This window comes from Ostrea edulis, chromosome 4 (genome assembly GCF_947568905.1).
Source record: "Ostrea edulis chromosome 4, xbOstEdul1.1, whole genome shotgun sequence".
Taxonomy (NCBI): Eukaryota; Metazoa; Mollusca; class Bivalvia; order Ostreida; family Ostreidae; genus Ostrea; species Ostrea edulis.
The window spans coordinates 1,324,102-1,346,638 of record NC_079167.1 but is presented as its reverse complement, the minus strand read 5'-3'; the positions used below and the strand labels follow the sequence as shown (position 1 = coordinate 1,346,638).

Here is a 22,537-nt window from a genome sequence, read left to right as displayed (position 1 = left end):
CCATCAGATTGAGGATGGTACGGTGTGGTTCTTGTCTTTCTGATCTGTAAGTATTTACACACTTCACTGAACAAGAGACTCTCGTACTGGCGACCTTGATCAGAGTGAATGCAGCCAGGAGTTCCAAATCTGCAGATGACCTCTTCTGTAATAAGCTTTGCAACTGTCTGGGCTTCCATATTAGGCATAGGAAAGGCTTCCGTCCATTTGGTGAAGTAATCGGCTACAACCAAAATATAGCGATTGCCTTTTTCTGTCACCGGAAATTCCCCTAATATATCAGAAGCTATTCTCTCCATCGGATAACCAACTTGAAGTGGCTGCATCGGCGCCCTTTTTGTTTTAGTTGGGACTTTTCTCCTTGCGCATATGTCACAACCCCCAACATAGCTTCTCACATCGCTTTGTAGTCCAGGCCAGTAATAACTTTGTCTTATCTTGTTCAGTGTTTTTGTCACGCCCAGATGTCCACCAGTCTTCGCATCATGGGCCTGTTCTAAGATAAATCTTCTCTGGGACAGGGGCATAATCACCTGATATGTCACGAGGTTGCTATCCTCTAATTCCCACATGCGGCACAATACATTATCCTTCATTGTTAACTTACTCCATTGTGCCCACAAGGATTTAACCATGTAACTCTTAGCAGTAATCTCACTATACTCTGGTCTCTTGTCCTTCTCTTTCCAAGACTTTACAAGTCGTATGTCAGAACATCCATTCTGGACCTTTACCAGGTCTGTAGAACTGTCATTGACCTCGTTTATCTCGTTCCCCTGCAATACCCTGGCATGCTCTTTATCTCCATCTTGGCTCTCGAGCTCCCAATTGTCAAAGTATCCACATTGACCACATGGCAGTCGGCTTAGCCCATCAGCATTCCCATGTAGTCTTCCAGCCCGATGCTCAATTTCCATATCATAAGCTGCTATGACCTCCAGCCATCGAGCCAACTGGCCTTCCGGATCTTTGAACCTGAGTAGCCAGCGAAGGGAACTATGATCTGTTCTGACCAGAAATTTATGTCCATACAAGAAAGGCCTAAAGTGTTTGATGAAGGTCACTACTGCTAGTAGCTCCTTTCTGGTCACGCAGTACTTTCGTTCAGATTTGCTTAGAACTTTACTGGCATATGCAATCACTTTCTCCTGTCCATCTTGTATCTGAGACAAGGCGGCTCCGATAGCATTCTGGCTTGCATCTGTATCCAGAATGAATGGTTTGCTAAAATCTGGATGAGTAAGAATCGGTGCAGATGTTAACTTTACTTTCAAAAGGTCGAATGCTGTTTGACATTCCTCTGTCCAGGAAAATGGAGTTGCTGCTTCGGTAAGCTTATGTAACGGTCGTGCAATATTGGCAAAATGAGCTATAAATTTTCTATAGTAGCTGCAAAAGCCTATGAAGGATCTAACTTGAGTTTTACTTATTGGCTCTGGCCATCGTTTTACAACTTCAACCTTTTCAGGATCAGTCTGGATGCCATTTTCTGAGATCACATGACCTAAATATCTGACCTCTTTACCAAACAACACACATTTCCTAGCTTTCAGCTTCAATCCAGCTGCGTAAAGCTTTTCAAAGACTAATTCCAGGTTACATAACATTTCGTCGAACGTTGTCCCATATACAATCACATCATCCAAATAAACAAGGCAAACTTGCCACTGTAGACCGGACAAGACTGTTTCCATTAGCCGTTCAAATGTGGCCGGGGCATTGCACAGCCCGAACGGCATGACATTGAATTCATACAACCCTTCACGTGTCACGAAAGCTGTCTTGTTCTTATCATCTGGATCCAACTCCACTTGCCAGTATCCCGCATTAAGATCAAGAGTACTAAACCATCGGGATCCTCTAAGCTGGTTAAGTGACTCATCAATTCGAGGGAGGGGATAGGCGTCTTTAGTCGTGACACTATTCAACTGCCTATAGTCCACACAAAATCTCGTGGACCCATCCTTCTTCTTAACAAGCACTATTGCCGAGGACCATGGACTCCGAGAAGGTGTAATAATTCCTCTTTGAAGCATGTCTGATACATGCTCTTTCACTTCATCCTGCATTCGAAATGGGAGTCGTCTAGGTGGCTGTTTAACGGGTGTATGACTACCCGTGTTGATCTTGTGTTTTACCAAAGAGGTACGGCCTACATCCTTATCAGATACAGAAAACAAATCCGAATACTTGACAAGCAAACGTCTTGCCTTGGCAATTTGTTCTTGTTCTAGATGCTCAGTGCTTCTATCAAAAAGCTCTTTTACATGATTTGACAATGGCTCAGACCCATCCGCTTCTTGACTGTGGTTTGATACAGATACCACCTCGTCTATAGGAGACAATTTCCCGACAACAGTTCCTGACTGAATGGCTTTACTGGTGTCAGATATGTTCATGATACGGAGCGGTATCGTATCCTGTCTTCTAACCAGGGTTTTGGCCAACATTCCAAAATCGGATTTCAAAAATTTATTAGAAGGCTCTATGAGACCAACCTTAACTGGGTATCCTCCATCTGGTCCTGGGCAAATGGTACCTTCGGTCATGACCTCGGATCTAGGCGGAATAATTATTCTACGCACCAACGCCACTTTGTATTCCTGCGCCATACCCTCCAATTGTATAGGGTGTTCTATCCCCGAGACTTCAACCTTGCGTGTACGAAGGTTAATGATGGCCTCGTGCTTGATAAGGAAATCTAAGCCAAGAATACCATCTACAGAAACATCAGCAACGATCATTTCATGATGCAGAGATATTCCATTCAATACAAAGTTGATGGATACCTTACCATATATCTGAAGGATGGAACCATTTGCTGACAAAACATCTTTGTCTACACTCTTTAACTCATAATTCCCATTTCCTTGTATGTTCTCATAGCATACTTTTGAGAGTAAAGATACCGTGGCACCGGTGTCAACGAGTAAGTATGTGTCAATCCCATGGATTTTAGCAGTAACATAAGCACCTGGCTCGTTAACAGCAGATACAATTCTTGAGTGCAATTCTTCCTTCCGTTCGTTGTTATGAGACCTATCATCTTTCCATTTCCTGCTGGTATCCTTACCCGTTTCATCCTTGCCATAAGACGGATTCATGCCTAACAGACACTCCCTTTTTAGGTGCTTGTCTGATCCACATTTGAAACACTTTCTAATACTGCTGGCGTCCCTTTCTGACTTGTGTTGTTCTACCTTTGTATGTCGAGGATCTTGCCCTTTCTTCTGCATATGGAATTTCCACTGCTTTATATCTTTAATTTCCCGTTGAAGGGATTGCATGTTTTTCTCCATGGTGTCTATAAACCTATCTATTTTTGATGCCTGAGCTGAACCTTGTTGCTCCATGCTTCTGATATTCTCTGTGCGGCGGCTCTCAGCTTTATAATAAGCCTCTAATTCAACTGCTCTCTGTATAGCTTCATTAAGACTGCTTGGTCTAGTCTGCTTAACCTTAAGCCGCATCTCCGAATTGTAAAGCCCATCTAAAAACTGTTCCATAGCTAAGATTTCCCGGACGTCGTCCGGTGCAGTTGGATAGGCTAGGTTTACAAGCCTTCGTATGTCTTGCCCCATCTCTGGTAGACTCTCTGAAGCTCTTTGCTTTCTTTCTCTGAGCTGAGTCCGATACAGCTCTGTCTGGTTCAGTGGTGAAAATCTATCCTGCAAAGCTTTAACCAACTTTGCATAGTTCTGTCTTTCTCCCTTGGGCTGATTACCAAGTACACCTTGTGCTAGGCCTCTAAGAGAGGAAGCTAAATATAGACCCTTTTCTGTCTCGGTCCACTCATTAAGTAAACTAACTGATTCAAAATGAGACAGATAGTCATTCCACTGGCTAGATCCGTCATATGTTGCAGGCTTAACAAAGTTTCTATGCTTTGACCCAGCCTGAACATGGTTTCCATCCGTTTCCGGATGCATACCTCGGTTGTATGCAGGATGCAATCTTATTGGCGGGGAATCGTTAGATATATTCCTATCAGCATTCCCGCACATATCCCTACTAATTGCATCCCCAGCATTATGTCTTGTATCCGGGGTACTTGTCACATGTCTCGATCTAGAGACACCGGATACATCCCCAAGCTGTTGACGGAGACCTAAGGACCTAAGAGATTCATCTATCTCCCTAGATAGGCAAACAATTTGATGATCTATGTAAGACAGATCGGCACGTAACCCAGACATTTTATCATACAAAAATTAACTAATCAGATGAATAAAAAAAATCACGAATAGGGCCCAAACCAAATCCCTCTGAGCTTCCACCAATTTTGTAACGTGTTAGGGTTCGAAGATTTGGATGAGTCCCTATACTTATTGATATTGATCTTAAACAAATGATTAGGAAATATACGAGTCAATATATACAGATATGTGCAAGATTTCCTATCTTTATAAAAAAAAATGTACGAGTCAATATATACAGATATGTGCAAGATTTCCTATCTTTATCATAAAGAGACTATAGATCTGGATGTGACAGATCCGGGAGTACGGGAGATGTGTCCTTATACCGGACAGATCCCTTTTGTCGAAGGACTGATCAAACAAAATAAAATAAACACCAGGTGAACGTCCCCACCTTTAAAAGCTTCCCTACTAGTATACTAGACACCGTATACTGTTAGTTTCTTTATTCACCGTACCTTTGATAACTCCTTGCCAGCGTCTACTTCTGAATGACCCTGTCTCTCGCAAAACAGCCGTATTTATACTACCCGGCATTCGTTATGCCTTGGGTCATATCGTATTGTCCTACGATAAAGTCCGGATCACATCAGCTCTATTTATAGATAATAATACATCCCGTGCCCGATCCCAATTCGTCACACCTGTTACAGTCACAGGTCGGCCAGATTTTGCTGCAACTTTGAAAGACTCTGTACCAGTCAGAAATTTCTTTCTCCACCTACGAACTGTCTCATAAGATACCTTATCAGACCCATGAACGTCCCCCAATTCATTAAAAATCTGCATTACCGAATGACCGAGTTTTGTGCGAACTTTTATATAAGTTCTAATTTCTTCAATATTCTCAACCCGTTTCCCAACCATTTTGACAACAGTGGTCAACGACTGGCTCTATTGAAATGACTATAAGTTTAAAACTATGTGGAGCTGAAGGCTCGTGTTTATACCGTTGGAAAGGTATTGAATAGAGCTATTCAAGAGTATCACGAAATCGTGCAAAGCGTTATCGCGCTGTGGTACAATACACATTACATATCGAACAACCCTTGTACACGTCTTTTAAACTTATTTTAAAAAATGTTTGAATCAGGACATAAGTTCCAATTGGTTTTATCTTATATTGAAATAACTTAATTTTATCGATCTTTCATGCAACACCTTTAGGGAGAATAACATGAGACGTGCAACGCCTTCTTTTCAAATTTAAGGTAAGTCGGGGTCTCTTGTTTAAAAAAATGTAAACGATGAAAGAAGCAATAATTTCTTCCACTCTCGGAGAAATAAATGACAAAATCTTTCAATTTATTGATATACTTTTATTGGGAAAACTTACATATTTTCCAAAAATCCTTAGAATTTGCGTCATTTTATTTATTTCACCTTATTAAAAATTACAGAAAGTAGTAAAAATGACTACATGGGAGACATATTTCAAGCCCTATAAAATCTGTAAAATCCAGGAGCTTTTGGGGGCTTCGTCAACATCAAATAGTCCCTTTGTATACACTTGGTTATTTCTACAAATTACATAAAATTTCCTAATCAGGGGTACAAAAATGAAGAGAAAATTATAAGAAAAATTGCGGATGAAAATTTTTTTTCTTTTAAATACATAGATATGGAACTACAATTGAGTTGATTTTGATTGGACAATTACCGATGTAAGAATCCTCACTGCTACGTACGGCCCTGAGCTATATGGAGCGCCAAATTAACATAAACTAAAATAATTGAAGATATCTTCAATTATTTGAAGATATCATCAATTGAATTATTGCTCTCTTTAATTGAATTGATGCGCGCATTAAATCAATTATTGCTCTCATCAAATGAATTAATGCGCGCTTCAATTCAATTATTGTTCTCATCAATTGAATTAATGCGCGCATCAATTGAATTAATGAGAGCAATAATTGATTTAATGCGCGCATCAATTCAATTATTGCTCTCTTCAATTCAATTGACGAGAGCATCAATTGAATTAATGAGAGCAATAATAGATTTGATGCGCGCATTAATTCAATTATTGCTCTCTTCAATTCAATTGATGAGAGCATCAATTTAGTAGAAATATTGCTCGCAATAATTAATTTAGAGCTCGGTATAAATAATTTGATGATCTCTTTAATTCAATTGAAGATAGCTTTAATTATTTACAATGCTTTTGTATAAGGAATTAATGCGCGCACCAATTCTTTTAAAGAGAACAACAATTCAATTAAAGAGATCATTAATTCAATTGTGGATATGTGGAATTGAAGATATCTTTAATTATATAGTTACTCTCTCTAAAAGAATTATTGCTCTCTTCAAATGAATTAAAGATATCATTAATTCAATTGAAGAGAGCAATAATTGAATTAATGCGCGCATTAAATCAATTATTGCTCTCATCAAATGAATTAATGCGCGCATCAATTCAATTATTGCTCTCATCAATTGATTTAATGCGCGCATTATATCTATTATTGCTCTCTTCAATTGAATTGTAGCGCGCATCAATTCAATTGTTGATATCATTAATTCATTTGAAGAGATCATTAATTCAATTAAAGCGCGCATCAATTCAGCTGAAGAACTAATGCTATCATCAATTCAATTAATGGGCGCAATAATTCAGAATTGAAGATATCATTAATTATTTGAAGAGATCTTTAATGAAATTTTTGCGCGCATCAAATGAATTGATGATATCTTCAAATAATTGAAGATATTTTCAATTATTTGAGTTTAAGTTAATTTGGCGCTCCATAGAGCTATGGTGGTTAATTTGTGCCATTTCACATTTTGTCGTCTTTTCGTTATTTCCAAGCAAAACGACGATAAAACGATCATAAGCGACCTCCCCCCCCCCCCCCCCCCCCCCCCCCCTATATGGAGCTATATTTGATATAGCTCCATATAGCCCCCCCCCCCCCCCCCCCCGAAATAACAAAAACTTAAAAACTAGGACCCGCAAATTAGTGACCAATTTTGTCGTATTTGTCGTCTAACTTAAAGCTGACATGAATTCTTAAAATTCTCAGCGCCATATTTCTCTGCTTATCCGTCATATTAGATACATATTCTATTATTATATATTAACGTTTGCATGGTATATAAAGGGTCGATTATTGTTATGCTTCACTTCACGTAAGTGTTTCCGATTTACCTGTGCGAATAGCCTCGACAGGTAACATGTACATCTCCGGGCATAAGAAACAAATGAAATCACATTTATGAACAAAAAACAACTTATAAAGTCTATATTCAATATCATAATTATGTTGATTATAACTTCACAACCAGATCCTTAAAAAAGAACCGTCTGCTTATAAACCGGCAATTGCACCGTGTACAATGCCACATGCGGGGACCGTGATTGCTGTAGAGTGGGGTATGTGAATTCCAAGCGAAGAAAGTAGACCAATAAGTATTCAAAGACTGATAGTGTTTGATTAAGATAAATCTAGATAGCCAAGAGTATTGCACGGAAGACACTGGTTACTGACAAGCTAGCGCTAGCACTTTGGAAGGCTAGAACTCTTTGGAAATGCTCAAACACTTCGGTAAGCGCCGATTATATTTTTTGGTGTATCTGATGAGAAATCTTCATTCCTACCGCATAAAGTTCCATGTTTTTTCGACCAGAAACATTTCCTTTGAATAGGAACTCAATATTCGTCTGAAGAAACCAGCACAAAATCATAATATGCCGAGAATTTAACCGAATTCATAATATGCCGAGAATTTAACTGAAACTCCATGTGGCGTAGGGGGTGAAAATCTTGTAGTGCAGGGGGGATCGAGACTCCTTTTAACTTAGTCAAAATTTCTTACTAAAATACATATCACAATATTTTTACCCCCTCTGGTAATCCTAGATTCCTCTGACTCTTACCCCCGCTTTTATAATGTGACATGTGCAGGGGAGAGACAGAGTGGACTCCATATTGAAAAGTGGGAAAGCTGGTGTCGCTGCTTTACCTACCTCTTACAACTTTATTTCACGGATCTATCTTTCAAGACACGAGGATTCAGTTATCGGAAGGTTATTCTACAAATAGATCATGATCAATATGATGCTATCACCGTTTACGATGCTATCGCCGTTTAAATGTCCCCAACACTGACAAATGAAGCATCACTTGATTTAGGTCGCCACCTCACCATTAGATTTCTTTGCACATGGCGTAGGCACATAAACACACAAAATTCCATCGTTTAAAAGGCGAGAGTACGATATGAAGTTAATTAATTGTTTATCGATGCTTTATTTTGATCTTACAGAAGAAATAAGTTTTGATAATTGTAGAATAAATAAAATATGCCTGTTCGATCGTTTTTTCAATCCGTGATTTTTAAGTCTTGAATCAGCCTTCTGGAAATTTCCAGAACGAAGCGCAATCTCGAACCAGAGTTGTCGTTTGATCTGCTACGCTCCACTAATAAGGAAGTTAGCTCCTGAGCTTTTGAGCACAACTGTGCAGGATGCTACATGTATAACTAAGTATTTAGTGGTTCAATACTGATTCCATTGGTGCAAACATATTACACATTTATTACTGCAAAATTTTATCAGTTCAAATTTTGAAAGGGTTTAGCAAGGACTATATTTTTTGGTGGGAGGATTGATTGATCAAAAAGTTCTAAATCTGCATGATATTACATTTTCTGTTTCATCCAGTACATCTTCTATTTTTATACTCCTATATGTGTATTTCAGTTTTATGATCATGTCTTCTAACAATACAGATTAAAAAAAAAATTTTTTTAAATCTGTATTGTTAGAAGACATGATAATGTATATATTAGATCTATTTCATGTAATGATTTATTTGAGTTGCTTATGTTGTGTTGACATCAACACACAAATCAAGTTTAATTGAATAAATTTTTTTAAGTGCAAAAAGATGATGTTTAGAACACTGTATGTAGCTCAATAACAAGCATTGTGACCCCCCGTTTTTCTGTTTAATTTCCTAATTTTCCTTCAATGTAGAAATCAAAAATACACTTCCCAATTATTTTTTTTACATTACTCCAAATCTCAGGTGCGAATTTCCAAATTTAAGGTAAATCGTGGTCTCTTGTTTAGAAAAATATTAATGATAAATGAAGCAATGATTTCTTCCACTCTCAGAGAGACTTGTTGAAATAATGACCCTCTCTATAATTTTCTTACATAATTTGTTTACTAAGTCTTATTCTTAAACATTGAAATTTTGTCTTTCAAATTCATCAGTGACAGCAGGTGGGTACAGGGATTGCATCCTCATACGTTGGATGGAAATTCAGAACTAATGAAAAGTTATTTTATGCATTAAAGAGGTTTGCATCTGAGATTTGGAGTAATGTAAATTTTTTGGGAAGTGACTATTTTTTATATCTACATTGAAGTAGAATTAGGAAATTAAAAAGAAAAACTGGGGTCATGTTATGCTCGTTATTGAGCTACAGTTTTCTAAACATGACCTTTTTGGACTTAAAATTTATTCAATTAAACTTGATTTATCTGTTGGTGCCAACACAACTTTTAAAGCATGCAACACAAATCATTCATTACATATGATAGATACATAATCATGTCTTCTAGCACTATACAGATAAAAAAAAATTGATACTAGTAATGGAAATAAATAATGACCTTTTTGCACTTGATATACGAAAAACTTCACGATATCGAAATTGAGAATTGAAAAGGACATATTAGGAGTAATGTCAATTTCTAAAATTTTACATAATTTTCAAGGTCTGGACCCAGTTGCACCAAAGACTTGAAAGTTAAGTTAATAACTGACAGTTAATGTCAATAGTTAACACTATATAAATGTAAGAGTTAATGTTAACTAACCTCCGTGCAACTGGGTCTTACAATTTAAAATGGAACTTAAAAGATAAGAATCTGTTTGGAAAAAATATATCAACCAAGTTAATAAATTACAACATCTAAACTACTTCCAAGTCTCAACTACCTGTATCATAAAATTGAAATACACGTATAGGGGTATAAAAATAGATGATACATTGGATGAAACAGAAACTGTAATATCATGCACATATAGAACTTTATGATTAATGAATCCTTCCGCCACAAAATATAGTCCCTGCCAAACCCTTTCAAAATTTGAATTGACAGACTTTTTCAACTGGATAGGGTTCAGCAATAGATGTGTAATACGTTTGCACCAATGAGATCAGTATTGAACCAGTAAATACTTAAAAGTTGTAGCATCCTGCACAGTTGTGCTTTTGAGCTCAGGGGCTACAATCCTCTTTTTGAGCAGAAAAAGTACCATCTATAGTGCCTCCCTTTTTGAAAATCATATGGATCTGAAATTGCATGGTGGATCTATAGAATATTAAAAAAAGAAGGGCCTTCAAGACTTGCTTTATTTGCAACATTTGTCAAGTTCAGACTTTTTCCCCCTCATACATAAGAATATCCCTACGTTGAATATGACTGGGGGGGGGGGGGGGGGGGGGTCAGCAATCTCTGGATGTACGAGCTTATTCACTTCAGACCAAAGTACACTATACACATGGGAAGTTCCAAAAGCTAATTAAGAAACTGCTTTAAAACAAACCTCCTCTTCAAAAGAATAAGATTTCAACGTATTTATCAAATCATAATGATTTCTATGATCTCATTCTTGATTTTTGATCTAATTTATTAAGTTATCAAAGATTCCATGATAAATTAGATTGTTTATAAATTGCATACACAATGGAGTAGTTTTTATTATTTGAAATATCAAAATACAATTCCAACATATCTTAGCCCTATCCTTATGAACTTGTGATCGAGGCTCAACTTCATAGGTCTTTTCCCCGACACCTTATAGCACATCCCTTGAGAATCTCCTATCAACTTTTATTTGTCATCTGTCCTCTGCAAACTTTCCACATTTTTTTTCACTTCCTCTCAAAACCACTTGCCAATTTCAATCAAACTTTGCACAAAGCATCCTTGGAATAAAAGAATTTCATGTTTTCTCAAATAAAGGACCATGTTCCTTTCAAAAGGAAGATAATTAACAATGGAGTAAATAGTGTGGGTGCTTAATAGATCATCTCACAAAATCTTGCATACAGTTAATATATAAAAAGATACAATTTTGTTCACACAGATACATTGATTTCAATCACCCTGATGACACAATAGGGGTTTAGATTTGATATGTATACATATTTTTAAGAAATAAATTTCATTTTTTAAACAAGATGTACTGTGAGCAATGCTCACTAAGAATACCCCCCGCTTACCCCAATCTCCCAAAGGGTGTTGTTAATAGGTATAAATTACCTCTTTCCTGAGTGTAAAAATATGGTATGCATTTGTAGAAGAAAATGGAAGATATAGTCCAAACACAAATCCATGGCATAAACCTATAATTTTGACCTTGAGATCAAAGGTCAAGGTCATAAAGAGGTCATGAATGTACATGACACATAGTCTCATGGTGATACACTCATGTCTTATGGTATGACTATGTCAAAACCCTATAATCAATTTTGACCTTGAGGTCAAAGTTCAAGGTCATATACAGGTCATGAAGGTACTCGACACATCGTCTCATGGTGATACACTCATGTGTCAAATATGATATGCCTATGTCAAAGAACAAAGAGGTCATGGCCCGGACATGAATCCATTGTAAAAACCTTTAATTTTGACCTTGAGGTCAAGGTCATATGGAGGTCATGAAGGTACATGACACATCGTCTCCTGGTGATACACTCATGTGTCAAATATGGTATGCCTATGTCAAAGAACAAAGAAGTTATGGCCCGGACACGAATCCATTGTAAAAAACCTTTAATTTTGACCTTGAGGTCAAGGTCATATGGAGGTCATGAAGGTACATGACACATCGTCTCATGGTGATACACTCATGTGTCAAATATGGTATGCCTATGTCAAAGAACAAAGAAGTTATGGCCCGGACACGAATCTGCACAGACAGACGGACGGACGGACAGACAGGCAGACAGACAGAGTGATTCCTATATACCCCCCAGAACTTCGTTCGGGGGGTATAAATATACATGAAGGTATGAAATGTGATACTTTACGCCTGCATACCCTTCATGAAAAGTATACTAGCATGAAGAGTTGCTGTTTTCATACCCTCGTGTAATTTCAACAAGAGGCCCATGAGCCACATCGCTCATCTGAGTCTCCTTGGCCCATATTTAATTCCACGTATACAGTGTATATTCACATGCAAAACTTTTATCCCTATTGTGGCCCCAACTTACCCTCTGGGGCCGTGATGTTAACAACCTTGAATCTGCACTATGTCGGGAAGCTTTCATGTAAATGTAAACTTCTCTGGCCCAATGGTTCTTGAGAAGATTTTTTAAAGATTTTCTCTATATACATATATTTGTAGGTAAAATTTTAATCCCCTATTGTGGCCCCAACATACTCCCGGGGGTCATATGGTTTTAACAAACCTGAATCTGCACTATGTCAGGATGCTTTCATGTAAATTTCAGTTCTTCTGGCCCAGTGGTTCTTGAAAAGAAGATTTTTAAATGACTCCACCCTATTTTTGCGATTATCTCCCCTTTGAAGGAGGCATGGCCGTTCATTTGAACAAACTTGAAAGCCCTTCACCCAAAGATGCTTTTTGCCAAGTTGGGTTCTGGTGAAGAAATAAACAAAAGGCCATGGGCTACATCGCTCACCTGAGTCACCTTGGCCCATATCTGAAGACTTTCCATATATATTTGCATGTAAAACCTTAGTCCCTATTGTTGCCCCAACCTACCACTGAAGGCCATGATTTTTACAAACTTGAATCTGCACTATGTCAGAAAGTTTTCATGTAAATGACAACTTCTTTGGCCCTATGGTTCTTGAGAAGATTGATTGATTGATTGATGTTTTTCGCCACACTCAACAATTTTTCAGTTATATGGTGGCTCCCAGTTTTTATTGGTGGAAGAGAGAACCCAGATACAATGTACCTGGGAAGAGACCACCAACCTTCCGAAAGTAAACTGGGAAACTTTCTCACTTATCGGCACGAGCGGGATTCGAACCCGCGCCGACAGAGGTGAGAGGCCATGTGATTTTGAGCGCAATGCTCTAACCACTCGGCCACTGAGGTCTGAGAAGAAGATTTTTAAAGATTTTCCCTATATTTGTATGTAAAACTTTGATCCCCTATTGTGGCCCCATCATACCCCCGGGGGCCATGATTTGAACAAACTTGAATCTGCACTATATCGGGAAGCTTTCATATAAATCTCAGCTTTTCTGGATCAGTGGTTCTTGAGAAGATTTTGAAAGATTTTTCCTATATATTTGTCTGCAAAACTTTGATCCCCCCTTGTGGCCCCATCCGACTCCCGGGGGCCATGATTTTGACAATTTAGAATCTGCACTATATCAGGAAGCTTTCATATAAATCTCAGCTTTTCTGGATCAGTGGTTCTTGAGAAGAATATTTTTAAAGATTTTTCCTATATATTTGTATGTAAAACTTTGATCCCCTATTGTGGCCCCATCCGACCCCCAGGGGCCATGATTTTAACAATTTAGAATCTGCACTATATCAGGAAGCTTTCATATAAATCTCAGCTTTTCTGGATCAGTGGTTCTTGAGAAGAATATTTTTAAAGATTTTTCCTATATATTTGTATGTAAAACTTTGATCCCCTATTGTGGCCCAATCCGACCCCTGGAGGGCCATGATTTTAACAATTTAGAATCTGCACTATATCAGGAAGCTTTCATATAAATCTCAGCTTTTCTGGCTCAGTGGTTCTTGAGAAGAAGATTTTAAAAGATTTTTCCAATATATTTGTATGTAAAACTTTGATCCCCTATTGTGGCCCCATCCGATCCCCGGAGGCCATGATTTTAACAATTTAGAATCTGCACTATATCAGGAAGCTTTCATATAAATCTCAGCTTTTCTGGCTCAGTGGTTCTTGAGAAGAAGATTTTAAAAGATTTTTCCTAGGCCTATATATTTGTATGTAAAACTTTGATCCCCTATTGTGGCCCCATCCGACTCCCGGGGGCCATGATTTTAACAATTTAGAATCTACACTATATCAGGAAGCTTTCATATAAATCTCAGCTGTTCTGGCTCAGTGGTTCTTGGGAAGAAGATTTTTCCTATATATTTGTATGTAAAACTTTGAACCCCTATTGTGGCCCCATCCGACTCCCGGGGGCCATGATTTTAACAATTTAGAATCTGCACTATATCAGGAAGCTTTCATATAAATCTCAGCTTTTCTGGCTCAGTGGTTCTTGAGAAGAAGATTTTAAAAGATTTTTCCTATATATTTGTATGTAAAACTTTGACCCCCTATTGTGGCCCCATCCGACCCCCGGGGGACATGATTTTAACAATTTAGAATCTGCACTATATCAGGAAGCTTTCATGTAAATCTCAGCTTTTCTGGCTCAGTGGTTCTTGAGAAGAAGATTTTTCCTATATATTTGTATGTAAAACTTTGACCCCCTATTGTGGCCCTATCCAACCCCCGGGGGCCATTATTTTAACAATTTAGAATTGCACTACCTAATAAAGCTTATCTATAAATTTCATCTTTTCTGGCCCAGTGGTTCTTGAGAAGAAGATTTTTTAATGACCCTACCCTATTTTTACCTTTTTTTTTATTATCTCCCCTTGGAAGGTGGCCTGGCCCTTTATTTTAATAATTTAGAATTTCCTTTACCTAAGGATGTTTTGTGCCAACTTTGGTTGAAATTGGCCCAGTGGTTTTTGAGAAGAAGTCAAAAATGTTAAGTTTACAGACGGACGGACGCCGGAATACGGGTGATCAGAATAGCTCACTTGAGCTTTTAGCTCAGGTGAGCTAAAAACTATTTATACTGTGGATCCATCATTTGTGTAATGACAAGTTGAGGTTTGAGACATTTGTATGAAGAAACGTGTACCGTCTGCCTGGTCTGCGACTCAACTGAATATACATGTATATATATATATATTCTTTTCTCAATTTCTTCTTGCGAAAGAATAGGCTCAAATCTATACGGCTTCAAACTTAACTGTTTGTGACTTGTCATGTTTACAGTGCTGCAGCTGAAATAAACCGGAACAGATGGTGTGATGTCATAAATTAAACTCCAATGGCCACTCTCTTAGCAGCGGGTGATTTAAAATATATGATAGATTGATATTGATTTAATCGTTAGGCAAGGATTTTTGTTGTTAAAGACTCTCATTTACAATATCAGTAAGTAATACTTTATTCATAAAAGCAACAATGTGATTAAGGTTGCCTTTCCCTTCAATCATATAATACATTACACTTTACAATTGCAGGTCTAGAGGGGAAGTTATGGGGATGGCATTCTTAACACTCCCACACCTGGGTTGAACAATTTTAACAAAAATGGTAATTTTTGCTATTTTGGGGTCTTCAACTAATCAAACCCCCTTTTTGGTGGAAAAGGTAAAAATACAAACTTGTGTCCTCCCCTCTAAAGATTTTCTTTGTCCATCCCTGAACAATGAAGAATTATCTACTCCAAACAATTTAATATCGTATGATGTGGTAAAGTATTAGCATTATTCCCTATGATTTATAACAGGGTTTTTTAAGGTCTTGATTTCAAGGGCCAGGGCCTTTCTAAATGGGAAAAATAGCGACATTTGCTTGAAAAAGGGAAAAGTGTTTCAATCAAAGAAATAGGGAAAACCCCAATTCAGAGTGCTTTAAGGTATAATTGGACTCCTTCTGATTTTCAATTTGGTCAAAGCTTACCTTATTCAAATAAGCAGATGCCAAAAAATTAGGTTTACTTAAGAATTTTGAAGCAAAAATTGTAATCTGTGGGCCTGTAAAAAAAGATTTATGAACGATTTGGCTACCCTGCTTGATTTGTTTCCATTGTTTGGGAATTTTAAAGAAAAAATTGGGGAAAATACCTGCTTTTCAGCATTGGGAACACAGGCAATTGTTTCTGTAAATGACTTATGACCTCTGTATACTAATAACAACACAAGGTAACTAGCTTCAAATGACACCCCTGAGAATGTCGGCCTGTTGAGCTTCCAGGGAATATGCTATGTAAATGTATTTACTACTGTTGTATTGTACAATCATTCAACTTAAAAACCATGTATGACATGACTGCATTCATTGGCTCTTATCGCCGAAAACTGCAACAAAACATGGATTTTCCGTTTTATACCACGAAGTGCTATGTACTGATACCGCACAGAATGAAAATTGTATATTCGTTGTGTTGAAAAATAAAGTCTCATTGTTTTATTATCACAATAAATTGATACGATGTTTATTACCAAAAAATCTTGAACATATTGCTTTGTTAACAAAATAAAAATTTTGAATTGAAGACGCTGTACGCTATTTTTAGTTACTCAAAAAAACCAAAGCTGTTCGTACGTTTCGGGATTTTACATGTCATCAGAAGATAGAAACTAAGACCTCCCGAGTGGAGATTTAAAAATATTTTCGTGTCGGAATCATTTCTGATGAAGATAATAATGAAATTATGACTTACTATAAATACAACTTCGTTAACTAGTATGAGAAATATTTCTGCCAATTGCATGTTTCATGCAGATCTATGGAAAGTCAGAGAAAATACAGATAAAAGATTATTTGGAAGTATGCAAAATAGAGCAAGGAAAGTTTTTTTTAGTGATGTGTTATTGACTTTGTGATATGTATTGATGTGGCAAGTACCTGTTGTTACATTGAAGTTTTATGAAACCCACCATAAGTACCAAGAACGCTGCAGGCACATATCAATGTTTTTTCGGAGGCGACTGGCCAACCCTTAACATTAACTGTTATTTTCATGCATGCAAATGAAGATATATTGCGAGAATGGCCCCTCCACTATTTTTGATAGTACTATGTAGTAGTGAATGAGAAGATATTAATGCATGTAAGCTTGAAAGTTATGAATTGAAGCCCTGGAGCAAAGAATGACCCCTCCCAGCCTGAGGGGAAAAAATTGAGACAGCATTGACGAACCCTATAACAGACAACAATGGCTGATATCTGTAAATCGTTTATTCTAGGAGGATATATGTCTGCACTAATCATTCTAATACATTTAGCAATAAATTTATATGACAGATTCCTATGTTTTTCAATGCAGCTTTCTCGTTATTAATATTCAATTATATTAATTTTCATATAATCAATAAAATACTTCTTTGATAACACTGTTCTCATTGTTGGCATTGTTTTCTTTGATAAGAATCTGCTGGGGCATTATCTCATCGTTGTTGATATCAGCAAATTTATCTGAAACCATAAAAAAAGGAAGCATCATAAAATTTGTACACTCTATAATACTTCTTCACAAATGATAAAGTATTGAAGCATGAGTTACATCTACACATGTAATGCAATATCAAAATCTTTTTGTAAAAGACTTTCACTATCCGAACAAGATTGCTACGCGTAGCCATGTCCCCTGCTGCAGCAAAAAAGCACGAAAGTATCATAACTCCTGTAAAATTTGGTGAATCAAAATGGCGATGCATTATGATCAACTATACATGGTGACTAACAATCCTACAAAATTTGAACAAAATCCATTGAGCGGTTTTGGAGGAGTTACATCCACAAAGTCAAGTGGGATGGACACTGATATTTCTATGTCCCCTTCCGCGTTGCGGTGGGGAACAACAAGAAATCTCTAAAATGTGAATATCTCTTCAGATGTCTTTACAACAGACCAACAATAGTAATTCTTTTACGTCCATTAATCTATAATTGAAATTTAATCTAGCAGTAGGAGTATCTCTAGACAAGAGGCCCACTTATCGGTCACCTGAATACTAGTGAAAAAGTATCTCTACTCCAACAGGCCTTATCGGTCACCTGAATACTAGTGAAAAAGTATCACTACTCCCACAGGCCTTATCGGTCACGTGAATACTATTGAAAAAGTATCACTACTCCCACAGGCCTTATCGGTCACCTGAGTACATGTACTAGTGAAAAAGTATCACTACTCCCACGGGCTATGAAATCTAGAAAAAAATTCCTGTTCTGAATATCTTAGTTCAGCAACAGTATAAAACAAGATATGTTCTTAAAACTTCACTGCCCTCAAAAGTGCATACACTGATGAAAGGCTTTAAATAATAGGTGTATTAACATTAAAACATCAAAAGATATGACTAATTTGGACCCATCCTGAAGTAATAATCCTGGGTTGTGAAATTCACCATTTTTTGTGCATCCTTTTCTGCTTAATTCCTAAGTATGCATTTATATTTTAAACAGTATCAGCAAACTTACATATAAATACTATATACTAAGTTTAGCCCCACCCTGGGGTCAGAATCCCTACTCTGGGGATCATCAAAATTACAATTTTGGTAAAAGACTACCTGCTCTATCCATTTAGTTTCAATTTAGTATCAATAGCACTAAAGAAGATGTTATATAAGTGTTTTACACACAAACACTATATACCAAGTTTGGCCCCACCCTGGAGTCAGAACTCCTACCCCGGGGATCATGAAATCTACAATTTTGGTAGAGGCCTTCCTGCTCTACATCACTATGCATTGAGTTTTTCCTTACATGTGTGCCGTTCTTGGGAAGATTTTTGAAAATTGGCTATTTTGGGCAGTTTTTCTGCCCCTAAGGCCCAAGGGGTGCTGGAGTCCTGAAATTTACAATTTATGTTCCCCTTGTTCCAAAGATGATTCATACCAAATTTGAAAAGAATTGGAATGATAGTTATCAAGAAGTTAAAAATGTTCAATTGTTAATGCACAACGGACGACAACCAATTGCAATATGTCACCCGATTTGTTTGATGCCAATGAACAGATGGTCTGTCTATGAGATATACAGGTGTACTGTGATAATCTCTGATGGTCTGTCTATGAGATATACAGGTGTACTGTGATAATCTCTGATGGTCTGTCTATGAGATATACAGGTGTACTGTGATAATCTCTGATGGTCTGTCTATGAGATATACAGGTGTACTGTGATAATCTCTGATGGTCTGTCTATGAGATATACAGGTGTACTGTGATAATCTCTGATGGTCTGTCTATGAGATATACAGGTGTACTGTGATAATCTCTGATGATCTCAAATATTAATTTAATACCTGTTCGGGGCTAGGATTAGCCACAATCTGTATATCCTCTTCTGTATAATCCTCAGTCAGAATCTGTGAGAGCTGCTGGAATGCTTGCTGAATGTTCACCTGCAATATCATAAGAGGAACTGTCATTTTCAATAATTTATCAACAACTGCCAAAAACAAAATCATTCAGTAATAAGACGGTTGCCAAACTTTAACAATCTCAGCAGGAGTTACTGAAATTCTTAGCATTGATTCATATCAAACCTTGATTGGTTTAAAGAGAATAGTTTCCGTGTCTCGGTTGGCAAGATACAACTGCATGCTCTTGTGTATTGTGGGGAGGCGAGATTTTATGTTTTTGTATGTCTCTGACACAACATCATGCAATTTTTCTGGTGTAGCAAATGGCTGCTGTCGTAGAGAGACACTTCTGATTCCTTCCTCCTGTTTCATGTTTATGACAACACATGCCTAAAATACACATATATAGATTTAACTGATCAATACATCCATCAATTAGATGTGCCAGAGTGAAAAGAATGCCCTTGCCTAAGGGCCATAATTCTACCAACATTATCCTTTCCAAAAATTATCTGATCAGAACCATATACAGTATGGAGGTTGTGTTTTTTGTGGGGTGACAATTTTGACTTATCCTAGTGGTTTGGTATCATGCCTCCAAATTTTTAATTACTAAATTTGCACTCAAATGTGCCTGCAATCATAACAAATATTTTTGCAAGAAAGATAACTCTGTATAGCCATACAGTACACTTAGCTTTGGAGGTAAATAAACTACTGATTTTTTTTGTATGTCAGTTGTTTCTGATGACAGTAAGTTATCAACACTACACTGCTGATCAATTTTTATGCTTTGGAACTCCATGTCCTCCAAAATATATTTCACTATAATTATTTGTATGCCTATGACCTAGAAAATCATCATACTTTACATTTGCAGAAAAAATCTTGCTATACAGTAGTCGGCTCACCTGACCTGCATATTGTCATGGTATACATGTATCTATATCCCAATAAATGGGGCAGTCCTTCAGATGAGACTGCAATAACTGAGGCCCTGTGTCACAGCAGGTGTGGCACGATAAAGATCCCTCCCTGCTCAAAGGCCATAAGTGCCGAACATAGGCCTAAATTTTGCAGCCCTTCACCGGTAATGGTGACATCTCCACATGAGTGAAAAATTCTTGAGTTGGATGTTAAGCTATATTTAACCAACCAACCAAATTTCAATTTAGAATGTCCATGTATGACTGAGATAATGCGAGGAATCTGTGAATTGTTTCAATTTTTTCTAAGTCCAAGGGGCTAAAAATTATTCAACAAGAACCAAATACAAACTTAATAAAGCTACATATTTTCAGGATGTATCTAATATCATAAATTTCAATTCAAAATGTCGATGTGTCACTGAGATAATGATTCTATGTCCAAGGGGCATAACTCTGCCAAATTGATCTGATGCAAAGAGGAATTCTTGTGACATAGCTATCTCTTGAATTTCAATTCAAATATTTCCATATTTCACTGAGAGAATGAGCAGAAACAATGAATTACTTAAAATTTTCGAAGTCCAAGGGGCACAATTCTGTCAAATATAATTTAACCAGAACCAAATGAAAACTTGACCTGGATATTACCATGATGTATCTATATACCAAATTTTAGATGAATATGTGCATCCATAGTAGAGATACACAGCAGGGTTAAGGTGTCCTGAGTAAAGTTAAAACAAACATCATAAAATGTACCTCAGTGCACTTCATGTTATATGATGTCACAATATAAAAGTACATCACGACGTACTGGTCTATAGTTGTATTGCGGGGAAAATGTCATAATATTTTCTCACTATTTACAACCGTTATCTAGTGTTCAAGCTGTATATGTTTAAATCTGTTTGTCAGAGGATTTTTTTCCAGTTTTCTTTAATAGTACATATTAAGTCTCATGTTTTTATATATAGTGTGCATTAAAGTAATCTTTATATTACGTTGTGACCTTGAAATCGCCCCCGATGTGTATTGTCATTTGGAATAAAGAAAACCAACATGTGTACATATTGATTCAGCACAGGTGAAAGATGACAATATTTAATTTCGATCAAGGCATATTTCTAAAGGTAACAAGTTGCAGATTTAGAATTCTGATACGGAAGGTGGGATATTTTGCCTCCTTTGGATAAGATTTGGCAGTGAATGTGGGAAATGTCCAACATTTGAGTTGAGATTATGGAAATTGTACCAATCCGTATCACTTTTTAAATTGACCATATCAATGTTGACATATCAAGCCCAAACTGCAAATGATTTGAGTGCATCTTTCACCTGTGCCGAGGTGATAAACAACTGAAAGTCTAGCGGTTAATAATAGCTCTACGTCACCTGGCATGACGACATAAAAGTTAAGCGAAGGATTTTCCCACGTGATATGATATTTGTTTATGTATTGACAAACGATTTTTACTAAAAACATGCGACGCTTGGAAGAATTATACTTTAATTTGAATATGCTGTTATTACTTGTTATTTTACTCGGGACACCTTAACCCCTCTGTGTAATGAATGGAAACTGAATTACGACAGAAAAGGAAGCAACATAAGCCCCTGCCATTTCACTGCTCTTACAAAACTCAAATACTCTGGTTTCAAGAATCATGAGATGTGAAAATTCACCTTAGATTGGTAAAATATCCCATCAAACCTTATCAAAGGCCATGTTCAAATTTAGGATAGAATTAAAATTACAGATGCAAAATGCAAGAATGTTGTCTTTGTAATTTTACTTATACATGTATTAGTATACATGTAAACCCAAATCAAATAGTTTTTATTTTTAAGTACAGGTATCAACATTTTCAATAAATATAACCAAGTTAAAATGGGTCAGACAACACATTGACTGATTTTCCACATACTCGTGATAGAAAAGTTTTGAGTGGTTCAGTGAAGTTGTCCGACATATGATGGATGAATTCTTCACATGTGACTTTCAGCTCCACATCCACGTCTTTCTTTGAGTCCACAAAATGTTCCATTACATGTGGAGTGCCCTGTGCAAAATTTTATACATTATCTGATTTGGCTGAAGAAGTGCCTGGCCCACATGTAACGGTGGAACTACAGTCAGATGGTATCAATATCTTTTCAATTTAATTCTGCAAATTACAAGTAGTTTTTAATCTTGATCTTTACCAATATAAAAGGCAAGTTATTACTATAATCACTGAAAGGCAAAGTTACATGAATCC

At 37.0% G+C, this 22,537-nt stretch overlaps 1 protein-coding gene across 2 annotated transcripts in view; it reads right to left on the bottom strand.

The window, feature by feature from the left end:
- Positions 1-17,204: 17,204 nt before the first annotated feature.
- The window catches only part of LOC125671877 (conserved oligomeric Golgi complex subunit 3-like), a 31,630-nt gene continuing 26,297 nt past the window's right edge, over positions 17,205-22,537 (bottom strand). For both annotated transcript variants that reach the window (XM_048907865.2, XM_048907867.2), the window contains 4 exons: positions 22,205-22,339; positions 19,534-19,740; positions 19,291-19,389; positions 17,205-17,456 (listed from right to left, as the gene is read on the bottom strand). In XM_048907865.2, coding sequence (XP_048763822.1) covers positions 17,424-17,456; positions 19,291-19,389; positions 19,534-19,740; positions 22,205-22,339 — 474 coding nt within the window. In that variant the 3' untranslated portion in view covers positions 17,205-17,423. The remainder of the gene's footprint in view (positions 17,457-19,290; positions 19,390-19,533; positions 19,741-22,204; positions 22,340-22,537) is intronic.